Genomic DNA, 18,725 nt, shown 5'->3' with positions numbered 1-18,725 from the left:
ACTTTGTGATGCAGCTAATTTGTCTTGCTATTGTTGGCTCTTGATCAGCAGAGTCCTGGTGGACAGCACCATACATAAGTCTCCTCCAACGAGCTAAAGTAGCTTGTATTTTTATCTATAGAAACACATTTCCTGGTCTACTCAACAAATTTATGAACATCAAACTTTAAATGCTACCCATTCTCATAGGATTATACAGTTTCTAGTGCATGGCATTGGTGTGAAGTTTAGGATTTCGCAACCAGTTCCAGGGCAGCAGAAGTGGGGAAAATTAAGTACTTACTTGAAACAATCATCGCAATCAATATTGCCTGTGGTCTCCTTGATTGTGCGTTCAGAAACAAAGGCTGGATATTCAGTGTCACAAGGCTCTAAGGTTTGCTTCAATCTCTGAGCTAAAGTGAATAAAAGAGATTGATGGAATTTAGTAATAACTTCACTCAAAATTCTACAGTGTGAGCTACTATATCACACGCCTTACAGTGAATGAAAACATTGCTCTGCTTCTGCCACCCTGTGATTTATATAGGTAATGCATAAACTTCATTTTACAATTAACAAACCCATTTATTAAGAGGATGTGATTTTCTAAGGGATGTTATTAAAACAGATATTCATGATTTGCCCTAAGCTAATCTAGGGTACACATGCTTTCCTGACACAAGCAAAATTATATATGCATGAACAAATGTGACTTTAGCATATCCAGTATACAAAAACATGCTGGGCAGGACTGAAAGGTGCTATACACACACTCCCCATTCTCTCAGACCAACAAAGCCCAGTGAGGTGGCATAAGCCTTCTGCTATGCTCATTTTGGCAGCATCACAGAGGCTGACAAGAATAGACAAACAGATTAGATTTACTGCTGCTCGTTTGAAGGCTGTATCACAGGAATGTTTAACCTGTGACCCATAGCCTGCATATGGCCCCCAAGAGGTTTCTGGTGCCCCCCAAGACCCACCAAATTTTGTCTCTATATATTATGTAATATTTCTCTATATATCATATTTATCTGCCCAATGGGTCCCCCCTGTGGTACCATGATGTCAAAAGGTTTTTTGCTCCTCCCATGCCCCAATTTGTAAAAAATAACCTTTTTAATATATATATATATATATATATATATATATTACTGACTACTCCCACTGCGATTCTGTGATGCCAAAGGTTTTTGTGAGCCCTCCAAAGACCTCCAAAATGTGCCCTTTTTTAACAAAACCCCACAACTTGGCCACACCCACTTTTACACATTGGCCATGCCCACTTTGATATGCAGCCCCCAAATAGCTGACCATGGAGCAATGTGGCTCTTTGCCTCTAAAAGTTTAGGTACCTTTGCTATAAGATATAGCATTGTTATAGATTGTTATAGATTATAACATAACCAAGTGCATTTAATTCTATTTGCTGGAGTATCCACAATTAGTTCTCATCTGAAAGACTGAATTGATGACAAGATCTTTTTAGCAGATGAACATGTCAAAAATAAAAATGAAGTAGGGTTTATTTCCCCATTGTAGGGTTCCCCTCCCCATTCTTTTCATATATACCTGATGATGGATGTGAACAAACATATGTCAATTTCTGCATAATTATCTCCATTCTGTATACCTGCTACACAGTGGTTGATGTAACAGCACCTGATGCCATGGGATGGGCCCTGAATGGAGTCTGGATGCCATCTAAGCTACTGTAAAGTTTCCAAATTAATAGTGGAATACATGCACAATAAAGAAATTATTCCAGGAATTTTTCTAGCCATAATAGGATTGGGCCATATTGAGTGCTCTGTTTAGTGAAATAGACTCAGTTGATTTAATTCTCATTAGAACAGGTAGAGAAGAAGAGATCTCACTGTCTAGCTCGGGAATAGGGGGCAAGGATGGAGTCCAGATGTTGTTGAACTCCAATTCCCATCATCCATGCTGGTTGGGCTGATGGCAGTTGGAGTCCAACTAAATCTGAAAGGCCACTGGTTCCCCATCCCTGATCTAGTATCTGAACTGGCTCTCTTTAATGTCTGCTAACCATCATCCGTATGACTGCCAACTCACCCAGTTCTAAACTATAAACACAAGCTGCATTAAAATGATACCTTTCTAGTGATCAGGATGAGGGGGTACTTTCCAGTCTCCTGGTAATTAAAGAAAGGGAGCAGGTGAAGTGTATAATTACATGCTCTGCTTCCAGCTATAATGTGAATGAATATCCCTCAGACGCAGTATCTTTATCTAGTGAGGTAATGGCAAACCTTTGCCCTTAAGGAAGGAAGGCTGCAACGTAATAATACTGTTACAGATGTAACACACATTTATTTCTATTTGTTTTAAGGAAGAGAGTCACAGACTGAAAAGCCATTTCATTGGACAGTGTAAAGTGTGTCATTTGTAGGGAAGGTCACATAAGGACACTGCATGATTATATCAGTACTGGCCCCAATTCAGGGGACCAGAACAGCATCAGAGGGCAACACCTAGCTTATGTGTCCTACCCACACTTTCTCCTAAAAGATGGTCAATGCTGGAAATACTAGCAAAACAACCACTATTGTGACAGGTTGTTTACTGGGGAGATGTAATGCACCTTGCTTCTCCCTATGGGATCCCCCAGCAGGAGACACTAAACACCATCCACTGCCAGGGCTACAGGACAGATATTTCCCTCTTTATTACAGTCTATCATAATGCAGTACTTTGCCCCACAGACATGCGAGTTTCATTCAATCATGTGGGAGAAATCATGTGAGAGACCACGAGAGCAGCGGCTAAAACTATCCCCTGGTTCAGACAAGCCCTCCACTCTATTTGTGGTAAAAGAAACTGCAGATACTGTTGAATTGAATTTATCCACTGGGACGAGAAATTCCCCAACAGCTTTGGGGGGGTTCACCATGAACAATGTCCATAGCACAGTTTATTTCTTTTTTCCTAAGTTTTTTTTTAATGGCAGCAGCAGCAATTGTTTTGACAGCCGAGCTACTGTTTTCTAGGGTGGTGGTGGTGGTGGTGGTGATGTGAAAAAGACATTTTCTCAGAAAAAATGACTTCTGAGACATTTTAGCTCAGCTCTGTGCTGAGGGACACATAAGGAACTGTGCCCATAAGACTCACTGGAAGCCACCAGTAAGACTTTTTGCAGCTGCATAATTATGCCCTACCTTCCATCTGTTTATGGAAACCCTCTTCCTTTTGGCATCGCCATCACCGGGCCATTGCTATTTTTGCCCCATCCTCCCACCCGTCCACTGCTTTGATAATGTCAGAAGTTCCAGAGCACATACGAGGAGCCCAGCCCCATTAAGTGGCTCCTTCCTAACACTGTGCCCCCTGGGAGATGAGGTGACACTGGTCTGCACATGGCCTATGACCAGCCAGATGCAGTGAGGACACAGTGTTAGCACAGTGGTACCTATGCCACTAAGGCAGTGTTAGAAGAGGTCTCTAGAAAGACCGAAACAAGGAACTGGTTTTAAAACATATAGCTATGCCTATTAAAATGATGGTGCTTTTGAATAGAAAGAAAAATAAAATAAAATATGGGGTTGTATCAAAAATGTCACTTAGCTGGGAGGATAGCTTCTGGTATTAGAATGGGGAAGGAAGCAGTGTTCAGTCATTCCCCTCCGCCCTGGATCCCCCAACCATCTGGAGCAGATTTGAGGGGGGCTGCAGAGAGAAGGTGGAATTGACGAAAATGGCTTCCCTCCCCTTTATGCAGATGGAAGCCTTACTGTTATCTGAGAAACATTGATGGATACAATCGCCCAGAGAGCTTCGGCTATGGGGCGGTATACAAATATAATAAATAAATAAATAAATCCAGTGAATGAAACAACTACCATAAAGTAACAGGTAAGAAGGCAAACAAAAAGCTAATTTTAGCTGAAATCCTATACATAATTACTTATGAGCAAGTCCTGTTGAACTCAACAGGACTTACTTCTGAGGATGCATGCATAGGATTGTGCTGTAAGTCAAAAATGATTTACAATATAGAGATAATACAGCAGAACAGGACAAATGTTGCTCTACAATATTCCTGTTGCATTTACTGAAAGAAATAAAAGTGTTATTAGAAATGTTCATCATTTTGCTTCATGCACTGTAATCTCATGGCAGTTTTAAAACAAGGTTGCCATAAGATAATGTACTGGGCTTTGGCTGCAGTCTTCAAACCACTTAGTCTCCATCATGTTACTATTCTTGACCCACTGGTTTCAGGACTATAGCCAATACCTGTCATCAGAACCCCACATGCATAATGGAAAATGTCCCTGTGCATGGCAGGCTTCCCTTCTCATAGCAAAAAAGTGCCTGGAAGTGTCTGCACACATGAAGCTCCATGGATCTTTAGGAATGCTGCCTTGTGTTTATAAAAGCAAAGAACATATTTGTTAATGCCGCCGTGAATACAAAGTATGCTTACCCTTTGTTGTTAGATCTGAATGCCACCAATTGCATATATTAAATTCCACCAGAAACCTAAACCACAAAGGATTAAATATATCATATAATTACATCTGGCATGGTCATACCATTAGCTGTCAGTAATAGGATTCCTTTCATTCTATTCAAAATAAAGACAAACTTAGCTTAAGATGAACTATTTTCTACTGTTGTTAATTTTAACCCAGTTTACTTGATCTTGCCATTCCAAATTCTGCTGAAGTGGGTATTACGTTGTTATATCATTATATAATCAAGAGGCTTGATATGTAGTACATCCTACAGTTTCTAGCACATGGAGTCTTCAGCAGTCTTAACTTTTGGATATTATGCATAGTTATACATATAATAAAGAAGAATAACAGAATATTTTGATTCTCTAATTAAAAATAGCTTATAGATTGGTCTTTCATTGCTATGGTATTAAACTTTCATTGTTATAGTCCAAGCTTTCATTGCTATAAAAGAAGAAACAACAATCCCATTCTACATTTTAGGGTGGGCACTCCGGTGCCCTCCAGATGTTGTTGGATTCCAGCTCCCAGAAGCCCCAGCCAACATGGCCTAAGGTAAGGGATGATCTCCATCCTTGCTATAAAAATTATTTGTTTGAGCATAACTATGTAGTGTACAGATTGCTTTGTTCAACTTAATTTTAGCAGTCACTAAAGTTTGGTTTTTAATTTTACAAATATTTTCATTAGCAATTGATGAATAAACCCCCACACAAATATTGCTTTTTGTTCCTTCAGAGAAATTCCACTTTAAAGCTGCATTCTGGTTATCTGCAAAACCAGGTCAATAATATATTTCTCAGTCTGCTTAATAGACTATAATAGAAATGTTATTGCTCTTTTGTGATTTCTTACATGGGGTCTAACTGCTTACTTGCGTACTTTATCCATTTTCATTTTAAATATTGTTAGAGATTGACAATTTATTAGCATGTGACAAACACAACTAGAACTTGCATAAGCTTCAATTGTGCCAGCCTATGGGTTAGAAGCCCTTATAAAATTACAGAACAGATGATCCTCTGAGAAAGACACTTGCTTGGGAATAGCCCACCCAAGCAGCACTGGAACCGTCAAATATTCATACTAGATTTAATGGCAACCACAATAATAAATTTAGTTTGTATTTTGGAAATGACTACACTATAGAAACAGAAGGTTTTAGGCATGTTCTAAAATTATGCTCTGAAGATTTGAAAATACATGCAAATTACTGGATGTATACATAAAAAAACATGCAAGATGGAAAGGTACAAATAATCTTCAAATCTCAATAAGTTTTACTTACAAGACAAGTTCAGTCACAATCCATTTTACTGCAGCAAAGAAAGCTTTATACGGCTGAAGGGAAGTAATTCGTTCAATCAAAAGACTGTTTAAGTGCACCAAGTAATGTATATAATATTTCAAGTATACATAGTGTTTCTGTCTTTTGGTGATCATTACCATAACTTCAAGATACTGTTTTAATGTTCTATTAATGCACTCTACGTAGGACTGCCCTTGAAGATGTCTCAGAAACTTCAACTGGTCCAAAATGCAGTGGCAAGATTACTAGCTGGGGTTCCTTTTAGAACTCATATAACCCCTGTTTTAAACAGATGCATTAGCTGCCTACTCATTTCTGGGTCCAATTCAAGGTGCTCAGTTAGTGTTTAAAGGCCTACTGACTTAGGCCCCAAATAACTCAGAGACTGTCTCCTTCCCTACAGCCCCTCTCAGGTGATGAGATCAGCAGGGGGGCCTTCAGACATTTGTGAGATGGTGGCCCAGGAGAGAGCTTTCTCTGTGGCAGCCCCTAAGTTGTGGAATTCCTTCCCTACAGAGATGCACCTGGCACCTTCGCTGTATAGTTTTCGGCTAATGCTAAAGACATACTCTTTACTCTGGCCTTTGGCTCCTGAGACATTTTCAGAACCCACCTATTCTTCTGATTGAAATATGCTTTAATTCTTTTTAATATTGTATTTTAGATTTTGTAACTCACTATGGAACCTATTGGTGAAGGGCAGGCAATAATAATACTAATAATACCACTAATACCACCACCACTACTACTACTTCTAATAATAATAAATTTATTTTGTGATACTTTATGTAGTTAAATGATATAATGACGATCAACATAACCATGTCATAAAGGGAAGTGCAAAATAGTATTTTAATTTTGATCATCTAGCAGTTACTATTTCCCACGCTACTGCTCTGGTGCAGATTCTGGGGAGGGCAAGGGGCTACAGGAAAGACTAAGCGCCAAAAATGGCCTTCTTGCTCCACTAATGGATATCTTTAGTCAGAGAAAGGAACACTGTTGGGCATTGCCCTCTGGACATCACTTTATAGGATTTTAACTAACTGAACTTAGAAAGAGCCCTGAAACCATTAGCTCTGATATTAATATACAAAGAAAGGAAACAAATCCTTGTATATTTCTTTAGCTTTTTCTTTCATTACGAAAAGAACATTATGGATCATATAACAGTAGAGTGAAGGATTTCTAATGAAAGATTAGGATGAGGTAGAAAACAAAGTTCTTCACATTGTGACTTAAATTGCTTTAGAAGAAAAATCACCAAAAACTGTGGAAAGTACTTTCAGAAACAGCCTGTCACAAGCAAAGGGATGTGTGTGTGAATGAATTACCAGCACCAGTTTCTCTAACATTGTATTCTTGGGTGTTTGGTCTTCCATTCAAACTGCTGATCATCTCCCAATTCTTTTTACATTTGTATCTCCAGTTCTTTAAAAATATCCATTTATAAGCAAACATTTTGTATTTGAGTGCATGCTCTAATATACCCCTTCTCCTTAGCTGAGTAGCAGAGTATCTGCTTTGCATGCAGAAGGTCCAAAGTTCAATTCCTGGCATCTCCGGGTAGGGCTGGGAGAGGCTTCTGCCTGAAATCCTGAAGGGCCACTGCCAGTCAGTGTAGACAATACCGAGCTACATGGACCAATGGCCTGACTCAGCGTAAGGCAGCTTCCCTATGTTCCTGTACAAGAAACTGTGCCGGTTTTGTGTCTTTCCATCATTTTGTTTTTCCAACATTTTAAGAAATGGCCGGTACAAAACTATTTTTCCTACTCTATAAAGCTCTGTAATTGTATAGAATTCTATTCAAATTTTGTTCACAATTTCAGCAATCATCATACTGAAGACTAGAATTCTTTATAATATGTCATTCCAAGTGGATTAATATATATATATATATACATATGTTGGCAGTTTTAGGTTTGCCCAAACTAGTACTAAAGTTTTGCATTGTGTTTGTCTGTTATGAACACCTGCTTTCTGGAGTTTGTAAATTACCTATAAACATTTGCTATGTTTTGAATTATGAGGGGAAATTAAATAGCCTACAGGTTAACAATTTCTTACTTTTTTTAAAAAAAGAGCTACAAACTGAACAATAGATTCATTTTCTAAGCATTTAACTCGTCAACCTGCATAAAGGATTCTTCCTCCAGATATTCCTTTATTAGAGTTTTGGTACAAAAAAATCCCAGTGTATTGGCTCAAGATTTGCTGCACAATTGGGGCTAATGAATGATTTTGCTTGGAGAAGTTCCTTTTTTTAATTTTCTCTGATTTTTAAAATATAAAGGGTGAGATCTAAGGTCATGTGAGAGGGTGTCCATGCACACAGAATGGCGGCTCCTCCTTTCTTTCCCTCCCTGTGCACCTCTAAAATCAGCTCTGGGGAGTTAGGAGACCTCCAGAGCAGTTTGTGGAAGGGGGGGGCTGGAGGGAGGAGAAGAGAAAATGGAAGTTCTGTTGTACAAGCAAATTTTTGTTGTGCAAGCAGACTTCTACAATTGGCTCTCACCTAAAACTGCCAACATATATATATACATATATATATATATGTATATATAAATCCACTTGGAATTACATATTATAAAGAATTCTAGTCTTCAGTATGATGGTTGCTGAAATTGTGAACAAAATTTGAATAGAATTGAATTTGAATTGAATGGGCAAACAGAAAAAATGCTAATGTAGAGTATTATTCGGAAATGGCAAATGTGGAACATACTGCATTTATTTATCACAAACAATTTCTCTCATGACATGGAATAATACTGAAAGACAACTCCCAGAAGACTTTCAGAATAATATAATGGGGCTTCTAAAAAGTCTAATAACATAAAAATGGCATAGATAGAGGTGTTAACAACCATTTTAAATGTGACTTAATGAAGGGATGCTCACGATAAATGGTAACTATACTTACATCCAGTATGCTATGGGCACAGTCGCTGCTTTCTTTGTTTGTTCTACACATGGCTTGGTAGTCATAAAGAGTAATTCTACAGAGAAGAACAGAAAAAGGCTTGACTAAAAGGAAGAAAAGACATCTGGTGAAACAGGGTGAAATGCAGCAGGACCTTGCCCACAAGGCAAGTAGAACAAATAAACGTTTAAAAGGGAGCGGTGTGGTTAGAAAGGCTTATTAATATATATTCCAGATAAAGACAAATAAAAGGCAAGGAAAAATACCGTGAAGTCTGTATGTATTCAATAAAGCTGTGAGATTAAAAAAAAACACCCTATGATTAGAAAAACTACAGTCATACAAAAGAAGTGTGATAACACAAGGGGTAGAATGCCCTCAGTGTTTCCATTACTTCATGCAAAATATACAAATAAGCCATATTTCCACTGACCTTAGATGGGCATGTGAGTTCAATAAAATACAGGGCAAGGTAGCCATGAAGCAATGAAAGAAATATTTTCAACTGCTTGTCCATTACATCTCTTCATTTTACATTTCATAAAAGTGGTTCAAGCACAGACCTCATCTATGGTAGTTTTATGATGCCATTTTATGGTGGAGTGAGCAGAGTGGTGGTTTTGGATATGAGAGAGTCAGGTTTAAATCCCCATAAAGCTTATAAATTAAGATGCTATGGAAAAAAACATACTTTGAAATGTGAGGTTCTTAATATTTAAAACCTATTTTTATAAATAAGATACATAATGTGATATTTTCAGAACTATCTCCATGAAGCTCAAAATTAACTACATCCAGCCACAAAGGTAGATGTCCATCTGCTAATGCTGCCAGCCCATTTTATCTGGATATTTTGGGAACTGAAGATCTATGTCCAGTGTTCAGATGTGGATACTCAAAATCTGGAAGTGGCTGGCAGAAGAGAGGAGATTGTCTTTGGCAGAGCTTTGCCCTCCTATGCTCAGCCCTCTTCTGATGTCACTTGATTCACCTCCAGTGTGGCCTGAACTCACGCTTTACACTTTGGCTCAAAAGGCTGAGAAAGGAGAGAAGTGGCTAGTTAGGGCTTTGTCTCCCCCCCTTCCCTTTCCATCTCTCATTGTTTTGCTCACCCAAGGTTCATACAGCTGCACTTTGGAGCTTATGTTTGCAGACTGGTCATAAAACAAAAAAAGGAAACTATGCCAAGATGAGCCCTGGGTGAGTCATAACAGCAGCAGAGAAAACGGCAAACCAATCAATTCAATTGCCCAGGTATTGTGCTCTCCAATTGTGGCTCCTCACTTGTACAACGGACTTCTGCTTGTGCAAATGAGACTAACCAGTCCTCCCCTCCTCCCTGCAGCCTCCATTCACCCCAAAAATCTGCTCTGGAGGGTTAGGAGATTCTCTGGAGCAGGCTGGGAACATGCAGAGAGCTGCCTTGGGAGGAGAGGAAGGGGAATTACATCTACTGATTTGATGTTGGATGTTGTTTTGTGTTTCTTTCTCCCTTGGGGCTAGTTCCACATTAAGAACAAACCAAGACATCTGCTGGGTAAGATCAAAAGTTCATTCTGTTTTGCAATAATGGCCACACTGATGCTTCTGTGACACTTACATGCAAAGCATGAAGACAACCCTCATCCCCTGTTGATGCCAGTAATTGTTATTTACTCTGGACTTGGATGACGTATTTAACTACTGTCGCTAAGTCTTTGATAGATCTATCTTGCATGAATCTGTCTGTCTAATCCCTTTTTTACAAGCCCTGGCCAAAAGGACAATCCTTGGCTTACCCTCTCCCACAGAGCACCACTGCCACTTCTCTCCACTGCAGATATTACTACGAGGGCAAAACATATGTAATATGGGTGATTTTTGACTGGATCCTCCCCTCCTCCCCTAAAATACAGTCATGAGATCCTGTCATTTGATTTTCAGCAGAGGTTCTGAATATCAGTATCCTCCTGTCACCCATCCACCCACCCATCTTAAGTCCTGATATCATATGACCAACCTCTGAGCAGAGATCATGTGGCACCAAGCATCTGAGCAAAGGGGGTCAGAATATCCCACTCTGAACGTGGCCATGGAAAAATACCATAGTTGTATGTGTGAATACAAGAAACCTTGCAACAAACTTTTAGTATTTAGTAACTCTGCTGAGGTTCTTCTGATTGCAACAATGTTTAGAAATTAAACATTTGGTCAAAAGTGTTCTTTAAATAATGATGTCTGAGAAGTATAGTTGTGTCTGAGAGGTATATCATACGTTTTGTATATATCAAAACACACAAGATCCAGAGGGGTGCAGAGAAGATCAAGACCATGCAAGAAACATGGTTGTTACCACTTCTCCTCTTGCCACTAAGCCGCTGTCCTGTAAATTGAAACTGACACAGGGAGAAGATGCAATGCAGGCTTCTCCCAAGTGGTCCAGAGTATCTCGTGCTGGCAGTGTGGAAAAAAGAGATGCTGCAGTGGCTCCTATTGTGTCAGGGTAACGTAAGAATCCAGCCTTAGAAGTTATATCAAAGAACCCCCAGTCTAAAATCACTCAACTTCACAAAGCAGTTTGAGGGTGAGGAGAAAGAAGCCTACATTTAACAGGGTTTCTTTGGCTGCATGTGCCTGTTCCCTGCTGAGGTCAAGGATGTAGAGCCAAAGAGAGCAGACTGTAACTCTGCTTGTCAGCTGTTAGCAGGGATACAGCCAAAGAAGGCCTGCTAAATGTAGGTTTCTACCCTTTCTACTCTTTCTACCCTCATCCCTATGATTGGTGCTCCCCAAAGCAGCCAATGCAGTTTATGATAACATGGTCCAGGCAGCGGACAGGGAGGGATACCTTATTTGGACTGTCCGGAAATGGCACCTGCCTCCCAGCTTGTTTAGCTAGTTAAGTTTGTTATCAGATATGGTGCTTAGAGATGGTGGGCAGGGATGGTGGACAGAGATGTTGCTCAGAGATGGTGATCAGACATCTGTCACCACAAGATAACCTTGAACATTTCTATAAAAGGAACAGTGCTTTTGTTGCTCTGGTCCAAGCAAGAAGCCTGTATCCCATCCATGAATGACATCTGGTGGTGAGAAGTTTATGCATTTCCTTTTTTTTTTTTTTTTTTTTTCAATAATTTTTATTCAGATTTTCATAAAACATACAAGACAAAATCATAAAACATTCAAAGACAAAAAACAAAATCAAAAATAGTTAAACAAAAAGAAAAAAAAAAAATAAAGAGTAAAATATTGACTTCCCATTTGTCAAAGATCAAATCAGTTATAAGTCTATAATATATAACAATCCTGTCTCTTAAGTCATATTATAAAATCACTTTCCTCCAGTAGTTATCTTACTTAATCATCAAATCTCATAAACATTACTTTATTCTTTCCACAAAAAGTCAAAGAGAGGTTTCAATTCTTTAAGAAATATATCTATCAATTTTTTTTTCCAGATAAGCATATCGATTAATCCATCTCATTACTAATTATGATAATCTTATTGTTATAACCATAGTCAAAATAAACATTTCAATTAATCCATCACATCAGAATCTGTTAGGTTCAGTAATTTCAGTAGCCATTGTTCTATTATCTCTATTAGTTCCATTTTCCATCTTCCATCTTCAGTAGTCTTGTTAAGTCCAGTAATTTCAATATCCAATCTTCCATTATCAGTATTCCATAATAATCTTGCTGTCAAAGCCATAGTCATATAGTAAGAGTCTGATGGGAATTACCTCTATCCCAAATATTTTCTTGCCATCCATTCTGAATAGGTTGCTGAAATACTGCTGTAAAATCATATCTCTGTTCTTTTTTTCAAAATACACTGGGTCATCTCTTAAAAGTTTTTCCATTGTCACATGGCTGCAGTTAATTCCATAGATTTTCTCTATATTGGGCTCCATCACATCATTCCAGTCCAGAAGATAATCCATGCCATTGATAACTTTATCTCTAGAATCTTCATTAATTTCTTCAGAGATAACATTGAGTTCCAAACAATAGATTTTATTTCTAAAGTCCATAGACTCCAAATCTTGTTCCTGTTCCACGTTGGTTCCAATCTCCGGGATCTCCTCTCTCACAGGGACCCCTATTCCAGTCTCCAGGGTCTCCTCTCTCACAGGGACCCCTGTTCCAATCTCCGGGGTCTCCTCTCTCACAGGGACCCCTTCCAGGGTCACCTCTCTCACAGGGACCCTTATATCTTTAATCTCCTGCTTCATTTTACTCAATTCAATTTTCGTTATCTCAATCTCATCCATTATTTTCTGAAACATAGTTATTTCCAGATTCTCAGCCACTTTCTTAATTGCCATTTTAAAAGAAAAATATAGGAAAACCACTTCTTATTTCAGCAACAATTGGGTTAATACTCCAAACTTGGTGACATCACAGTATAAACAGAGCAGACAGCCTTATCTCTCCAATAGTTAAGTAAACAAAATGCAGTTCCCAGGATCGAAACAATTAATGGCAATCGTCAAGAAACAGATTCGTCAAAATAAAATAGACCAAAAAGAGAGTAGTCTCAAAACAGTATAATATTTTTCAAAATAAAAATCTGGAATAGAAATCCCTCTTCTGTGTATATCTTTAGAATGCAAATCCAGGACAGCTTTTTGCAACAAAAACAGAGATAAGCTATTAATTAGTGCGTAGCAGAGAGAAGTTACGGCTCCCCAGTGAGATGTCAAAAACCGATCAATCTGGCAAATCTCTTTTAAACAGCAACAATTTAAGTCAAGTAAAAGAAAAATATAGAAAGAAGGGTGCTTGCCTGTTAGTGCGTTCTCTCTTAGAAGATAAGATGAACGTTCGCTTTAACAGATAGAGCTTGCTGTTGAAAATCCGTCCCACCTTCGTCGGCTGGACCTCGTCCCATAAATTAATGAGATCTGGTCGTCCCAACAAAAATAGGCTTTGAGGTTAATCTCTTCGTTTCTCCCTACCCGGGAGAAGTTTAATCAGTCAAAAAAAAAAGAAAAAACTGACTGATATATCTGAATAAGCTTCTTTTGAGGCAGGAGCCCGTCTCAAAAGCAGGCACAGGCTAAGTCACCCTTCCCGGAAGTCAGAAGTTTATGCATTTCCAGCTGCATTGTAACTTTGTCTTAGACTCTGAGCTTGGAACAGTGTAACCTAATCATTCTGTTACTTGAAGGTTTTATAATTTAAAGTCTAAGGGTTTCTATACTTTATGACGCCTTGCTCGCCTGCGCAGTGTGGATGAGCAGGGCATAGTTGCGGATGGGGGCGCTGCCATCTTTGATGTGGGCAACATTGCGCATCACAGCGATTATGCATGCGTGATGTGCAGCATGGAGGGGAGCAGCCCTGGGCTTATTTAAGTCCAGGCCGCCCCTCCTATCCTCCTCTTTTGGCATGAGACAGTGGAGACGAGGGCAGATGGTGCATCGCGTCGGAGAGCAGTGGCGGCCATCTTCTAGCAGCTGTGTGGACGGCACCATTTTGGCACACAAAGTGGTGGGAAAGACGGTGTGTTTGTTGGGCCTATTAGGCCCAGGTGATTGATCCCCGGAGGGGGTGGGAGCCCAAAAAGCAGCCACGTGGGAGGTGCTGTTTGGGCACAGCAGTGCGGCTGCTGCTGGCACAGGCCTTTGGAAAGGCCGCGTGTCATGGGATCGATTAGGCCCATTTAATTTTCTCAGCAGGCGACGCTGTGGCATGGCTGCTGCGGGAGCAGGCCTCAAAAAGGGCCTCATAAAAGGGGCCTAGCCGGCTGGACATCCAGCCCCCCCCCAGGCAGTTAGGGTAGGGTGGCACGAGACATTTTTTGAGCAGCACCACGTTAGTGCTGCTACTTGTTAAAAAAAGACACACGCACATAAATTAAGAATAAATAAAAATAAAAGGGACAAACACAACGACATTATATGTAGTCATAATTATAAAATACAGTACACTAAAAAAAAGTAAATACATAGAAAAGCCATGCCTCCCAAGAAAGGAAAGGGGGGCCAAAGGGGAAAAGAAAGGCCTATAGGCCTCTGCAAAAAAGGCACCTCCCCAGTCCCTACCTCTTCTGATGAGGAGGAGGTGCCTCCATGGGTGACAATTTTGGCACGCTTGGAGGCGTTGGAGCAACGGAGGAGGGGGGCATTGGGGCAAAGCACCATGCCACCCCTGGCTGCTACAGAGGTGGCAGCCACGCCTGAGACTTTGACTGGGGTGGTGGCCAGGCCGAAGAGAGCTAAGGCTGGGGCATGGGGTGGTATTGGCACAGGGCAGCAGCAGGGGGCTAATAAAACTGTTATTAATTTGATTTCAGCCCGGCTGGATGCCTTGGAATCCCTTTCTGGCTCAACACAGCTTGTGAGTGAAGGGACGGTGGCTCCCACCACATCCACAGCGGCGGTTGGAACCTTACAGGATGAGGCTGCACCCGAGGCTGGCGCGATGTCATCATCCGTGGGGGAGGTCAGGCAGCTAGTGTGCCAGGGCCACTGATGGGAGCAGGTGAGTCTGCTGGGCTGCCCAGGCAGCTGGGTGGCCAGGATGGGGATGGTCTCCATGGGGTCAGTGGGCCTCAGGGGCGGGGGGGGTACATTCGCTACCCCTTTCAGAATGGAAGTGAATGGTGCATCCTACACTGGGCCTGGTGTGGGGGTGATGCCAGGTGGTCTCCAGCCACCACTCCAGGCCACATGTACCCAAGTATGGCAGCATGCAGGGACAGACGGTGGCATCAGCCACATCACCTGGTGGAATGGACATGACGGCCACATTGGCTGATGAACATACAGCTACAGCAGTAGGACAAGGTGCAATGTCGGACCCCTTGGGGTCAGTTGCGGCCAGTACCATCCCTTTTGGGGATAAATCTGTCACCCTTGGTTTTCACCTGCTCCCTGAGACCAAAGAAAAAAATTGGCAAGGGGAATACGTGGACGTATTTTCACTGCTCTGTAGGAAACACCCCAGAAAAGACAAGGATAAGGAGGGTGAAGGCGACGTGGAGAGACCTAGACGCCGGAGGGTAGACCAGACATGGGCCAATTGGTTACCAGCGTAGCTGATTTATGCTGGAGTACTGATGGAAAGGCAGCCCCTAAAGGGGCTATATTTGTTGAAGTACCTGGACATTATCTATAGGGCATATGTTGAGTTTTCTGGCCTGGCCATCTTATGACAAGGCTTTTCGCATGCGTGTGGCATGCGATAGGTCTCTGCCATGGGATAAAAAGGAGCCACAGTTCTGGCTGCAGTTCATGGCAGCAGCCCAAGTCATGACTGGGGATATGTGTGATAGTGGGCATCTACTGAGCAGGCAGTCGACTACTACCCTTCCCTCCGTTAATACGGGGCAAGGGGTTCAACAACGGCTGCTGTGCTGGGATTTTAGTTCCCGGGGGGGTCTGCACATGTAACCAGTGTCGCTTCCGACATGAGTCTTCCATTTGTGGAGTGGCACATCCTTGCACTGCCTGCCCCAGGGGCAGGTTATACAGGAGAGGAGTCAGGGACCAGCAAGGGGGCAGAAAACAGCCTCCGCCTGGTGCCACTCAGGGAAAGGGGTCCCTCCCCAATTAAGTTACAAGTTTTACAGACCTTGCTTGCTGGTTACCCAGCAGTTGGGGGGACATGTTTTCTGTTGCAGGGTCTTTTGTTAGGCTTTCGAATTCCTTATAGCGGTCCATGGGCAACCTTCATGTCCTGAAATCTAAAATCTGTAATGGGCATGGAAGCGATTGTGCAAATGAAAATTGTCAAGGAAGTGCAGGCAGGACAGGTGCTTGGCCCATTCCAATCACCCCTACTCCCTAACCTTAGGGTATCCCCGCTAGGTATTGTGCCCAAGAAGGCAGCAGGGGAGTTCAGGCTGATTCACCAATTGTCCTACCCGTGAGGACAGTCAGTTAATTATTTCATTCCTGACAGTCTATGTACAGTGCACTGCACCTCCCTTGATGCTGCAGTGCGCATGGTGCGGGCTTGTGGCCGAGGTGCATTCATGGGTAAGTGCGACATTAAGTCCGCCTTCCAACTACTGCCCGTCCACCCTGCAGACTTTGAGCTGCTGGGTTTTGCTTTCGCCAACAAATTTTATATGGATCGAGCATTACCCATGGGATGCTCAATCTCTTGAGCAGTGTTTGAATGCTTCAGCACCTTTTTGGAATGGGCGATCAAGAGATGGATGGGTCTGAATGCAGTGGTACATTATTTGGATGATTTCTTGTTTGCAGGTAGGGCTGGCACAGGTGAATGCAAGCACCTAATGGCACAGTTCCAGGACATGGCAGAAGAACTGGGGGTTCCTTTCGCCATGGAAAAGATGGAAGGCCCAGCCCCTGTTTTGACTTTTTTGGGTATAGAAAGTGAGTAAACCTCCCCCCTGGGATAAAGACCAAACAAATGATGAAATTTTGAAAGGGGTAGGCCTAGAAGTAGGCATTGTGAGAGCAGGGGCACAGGATATAAATTCAGAAGGGCAAAATTACCACAGGCCAAACCACAAGTGCCAAAGACACTTGAAGAGAGACACTGCTTACAAGTGCCTGTACGCTAATGCTAGGAGCCTCCGAACCAAGATGGGAGAACTGGAGCGCTTGGTCTTAGAGAAGAGCATTGATATAGTGAGCATAACGGAGACCTGGTGGAATGGAGAAAACCAGTGGGATACGGTTATCCCTGGATATAAACTATATCGGAAGGACAGGGAAGGACGTATTGGTGGCGGAGTCGCTCTATACGTGAAAGAAGGCATTGAATCCAGCAAGCTCGAAACCCCAAAAGAGGCGGACTCCTCCACAGAATCGTTGTGGGTGGTGATACCATGCCCCAGGAGGGACTTAATACTGGGAACGATCTATCGTCCCCCTGATCAAAATGCTCAGGGAGACCTTGAGATGAGATATGAAATCGAGGAAGCATCCAAACTAGGAAATGTGGTAGTAATGGGTGACTTCAACTACCCAGACATAGACTGGCCGCATATGTGTTCCAGTCATGACAAAGAAGCAAAGTTTCTAGATATTCTAAATGACTATTCCCTAGACCAGTTGGTCATGGAACCAACCAGAGGGACGGCAACCCTGGACTTAATCTTCAGTGGGGACTGGGACCTGGTGCGAGATGTAAGTGTTGTTGAACCGATTGGAAGCAGTCACCACAGTGCTATTAAATTAAACATACATGTAAATGGCCAATTGCCAAGAAAATCCAACACGGTCACATTTGACTTCAAAAGAGGAAACTTCACAAAAATGAGGGGATTGGTAAAAAGAAAGCTGAAAAACAAAGTCCAGAGGGTCACATCACTCGAAAATGCTTGGAAGTTGTTTAAAAACACTATATTAGAAGCTCAACTGGAGTGCATACCACAGATCAGAAAAGGTACCGCCAGGGCCAAGAAGATGCCAGCATGGTTAACGAGCAAAGTCAAGGAAGCTCTTAGAGGCAAAAAGTCTTCCTTCAGAAAATGGAAGTCTTGTCCGAATGAAGAAAATAAAAAAGAACATAAACTCTGGCAAAAGAAATGCAAGAAGACAATAAGGGATGCTAAAAAAGAATTTGAGGAGCACATTGCTAAGAACATAAAAACCAACAACAAAAAATTCTATAAATACATTCAAAGCAGGAGACCATCTAGGGAGACAATTGGACCCTTGGATGATAAGGGAGTCAAAGGTGTACTAAAGAACGATAAGGAGATTGCAGAGAAGCTAAATGAATTCTTTGCATCTGTCTTCACAGTGGAAGATATAGGGCAGATCCCTGAACCTGAACTAACATATGCAGGAAGGGATTCTGAGGAACTGAGACAAATAGTGGTAACGAGAGAGGAAGTTCTAAGTTTAATGGACAATCTAAAAACTGACAAATCACCGGGCCGGATGGCATCCACCCGAGAGTTCTCAAAGAACTCAAATGTGAAATTGCTGATCTGCTAACTAAAATATGTAACTTGTCCCTCGGGTCCTCCTCCGTGCCTGAGGACTGGAAAGTGGCAAATGTAACGCCAATCTTCAAAAAGGGATCCAGAGGGGATCCCGGAAATTACAGGCCAGTT

At 41.7% G+C, this 18,725-nt stretch overlaps 1 protein-coding gene across 8 annotated transcripts in view; it reads right to left on the bottom strand.

The window, feature by feature from the left end:
- Window positions 1–18,725, bottom strand: part of CACNA2D3 (calcium voltage-gated channel auxiliary subunit alpha2delta 3) — a 1,117,495-nt gene that overhangs the window by 210,706 nt on the left and 888,064 nt on the right. For all 8 annotated transcript variants that reach the window (XM_061618250.1, XM_061618247.1, XM_061618248.1 and 5 more), the window contains exons 31-34: window positions 8,699–8,774; window positions 5,752–5,804; window positions 4,430–4,485; window positions 284–395 (exon numbers count right to left, since the gene is read on the bottom strand). In XM_061618250.1, coding sequence (XP_061474234.1) covers window positions 284–395; window positions 4,430–4,485; window positions 5,752–5,804; window positions 8,699–8,774 — 297 coding nt within the window. The remainder of the gene's footprint in view (window positions 1–283; window positions 396–4,429; window positions 4,486–5,751; window positions 5,805–8,698; window positions 8,775–18,725) is intronic.

This window comes from Rhineura floridana, chromosome 3 (genome assembly GCF_030035675.1).
Source record: "Rhineura floridana isolate rRhiFlo1 chromosome 3, rRhiFlo1.hap2, whole genome shotgun sequence".
Taxonomy (NCBI): Eukaryota; Metazoa; Chordata; class Lepidosauria; order Squamata; family Rhineuridae; genus Rhineura; species Rhineura floridana.
Note: the sequence above shows the minus strand (reverse complement) of the source record. Positions and strands in the feature narration are given on the sequence as shown.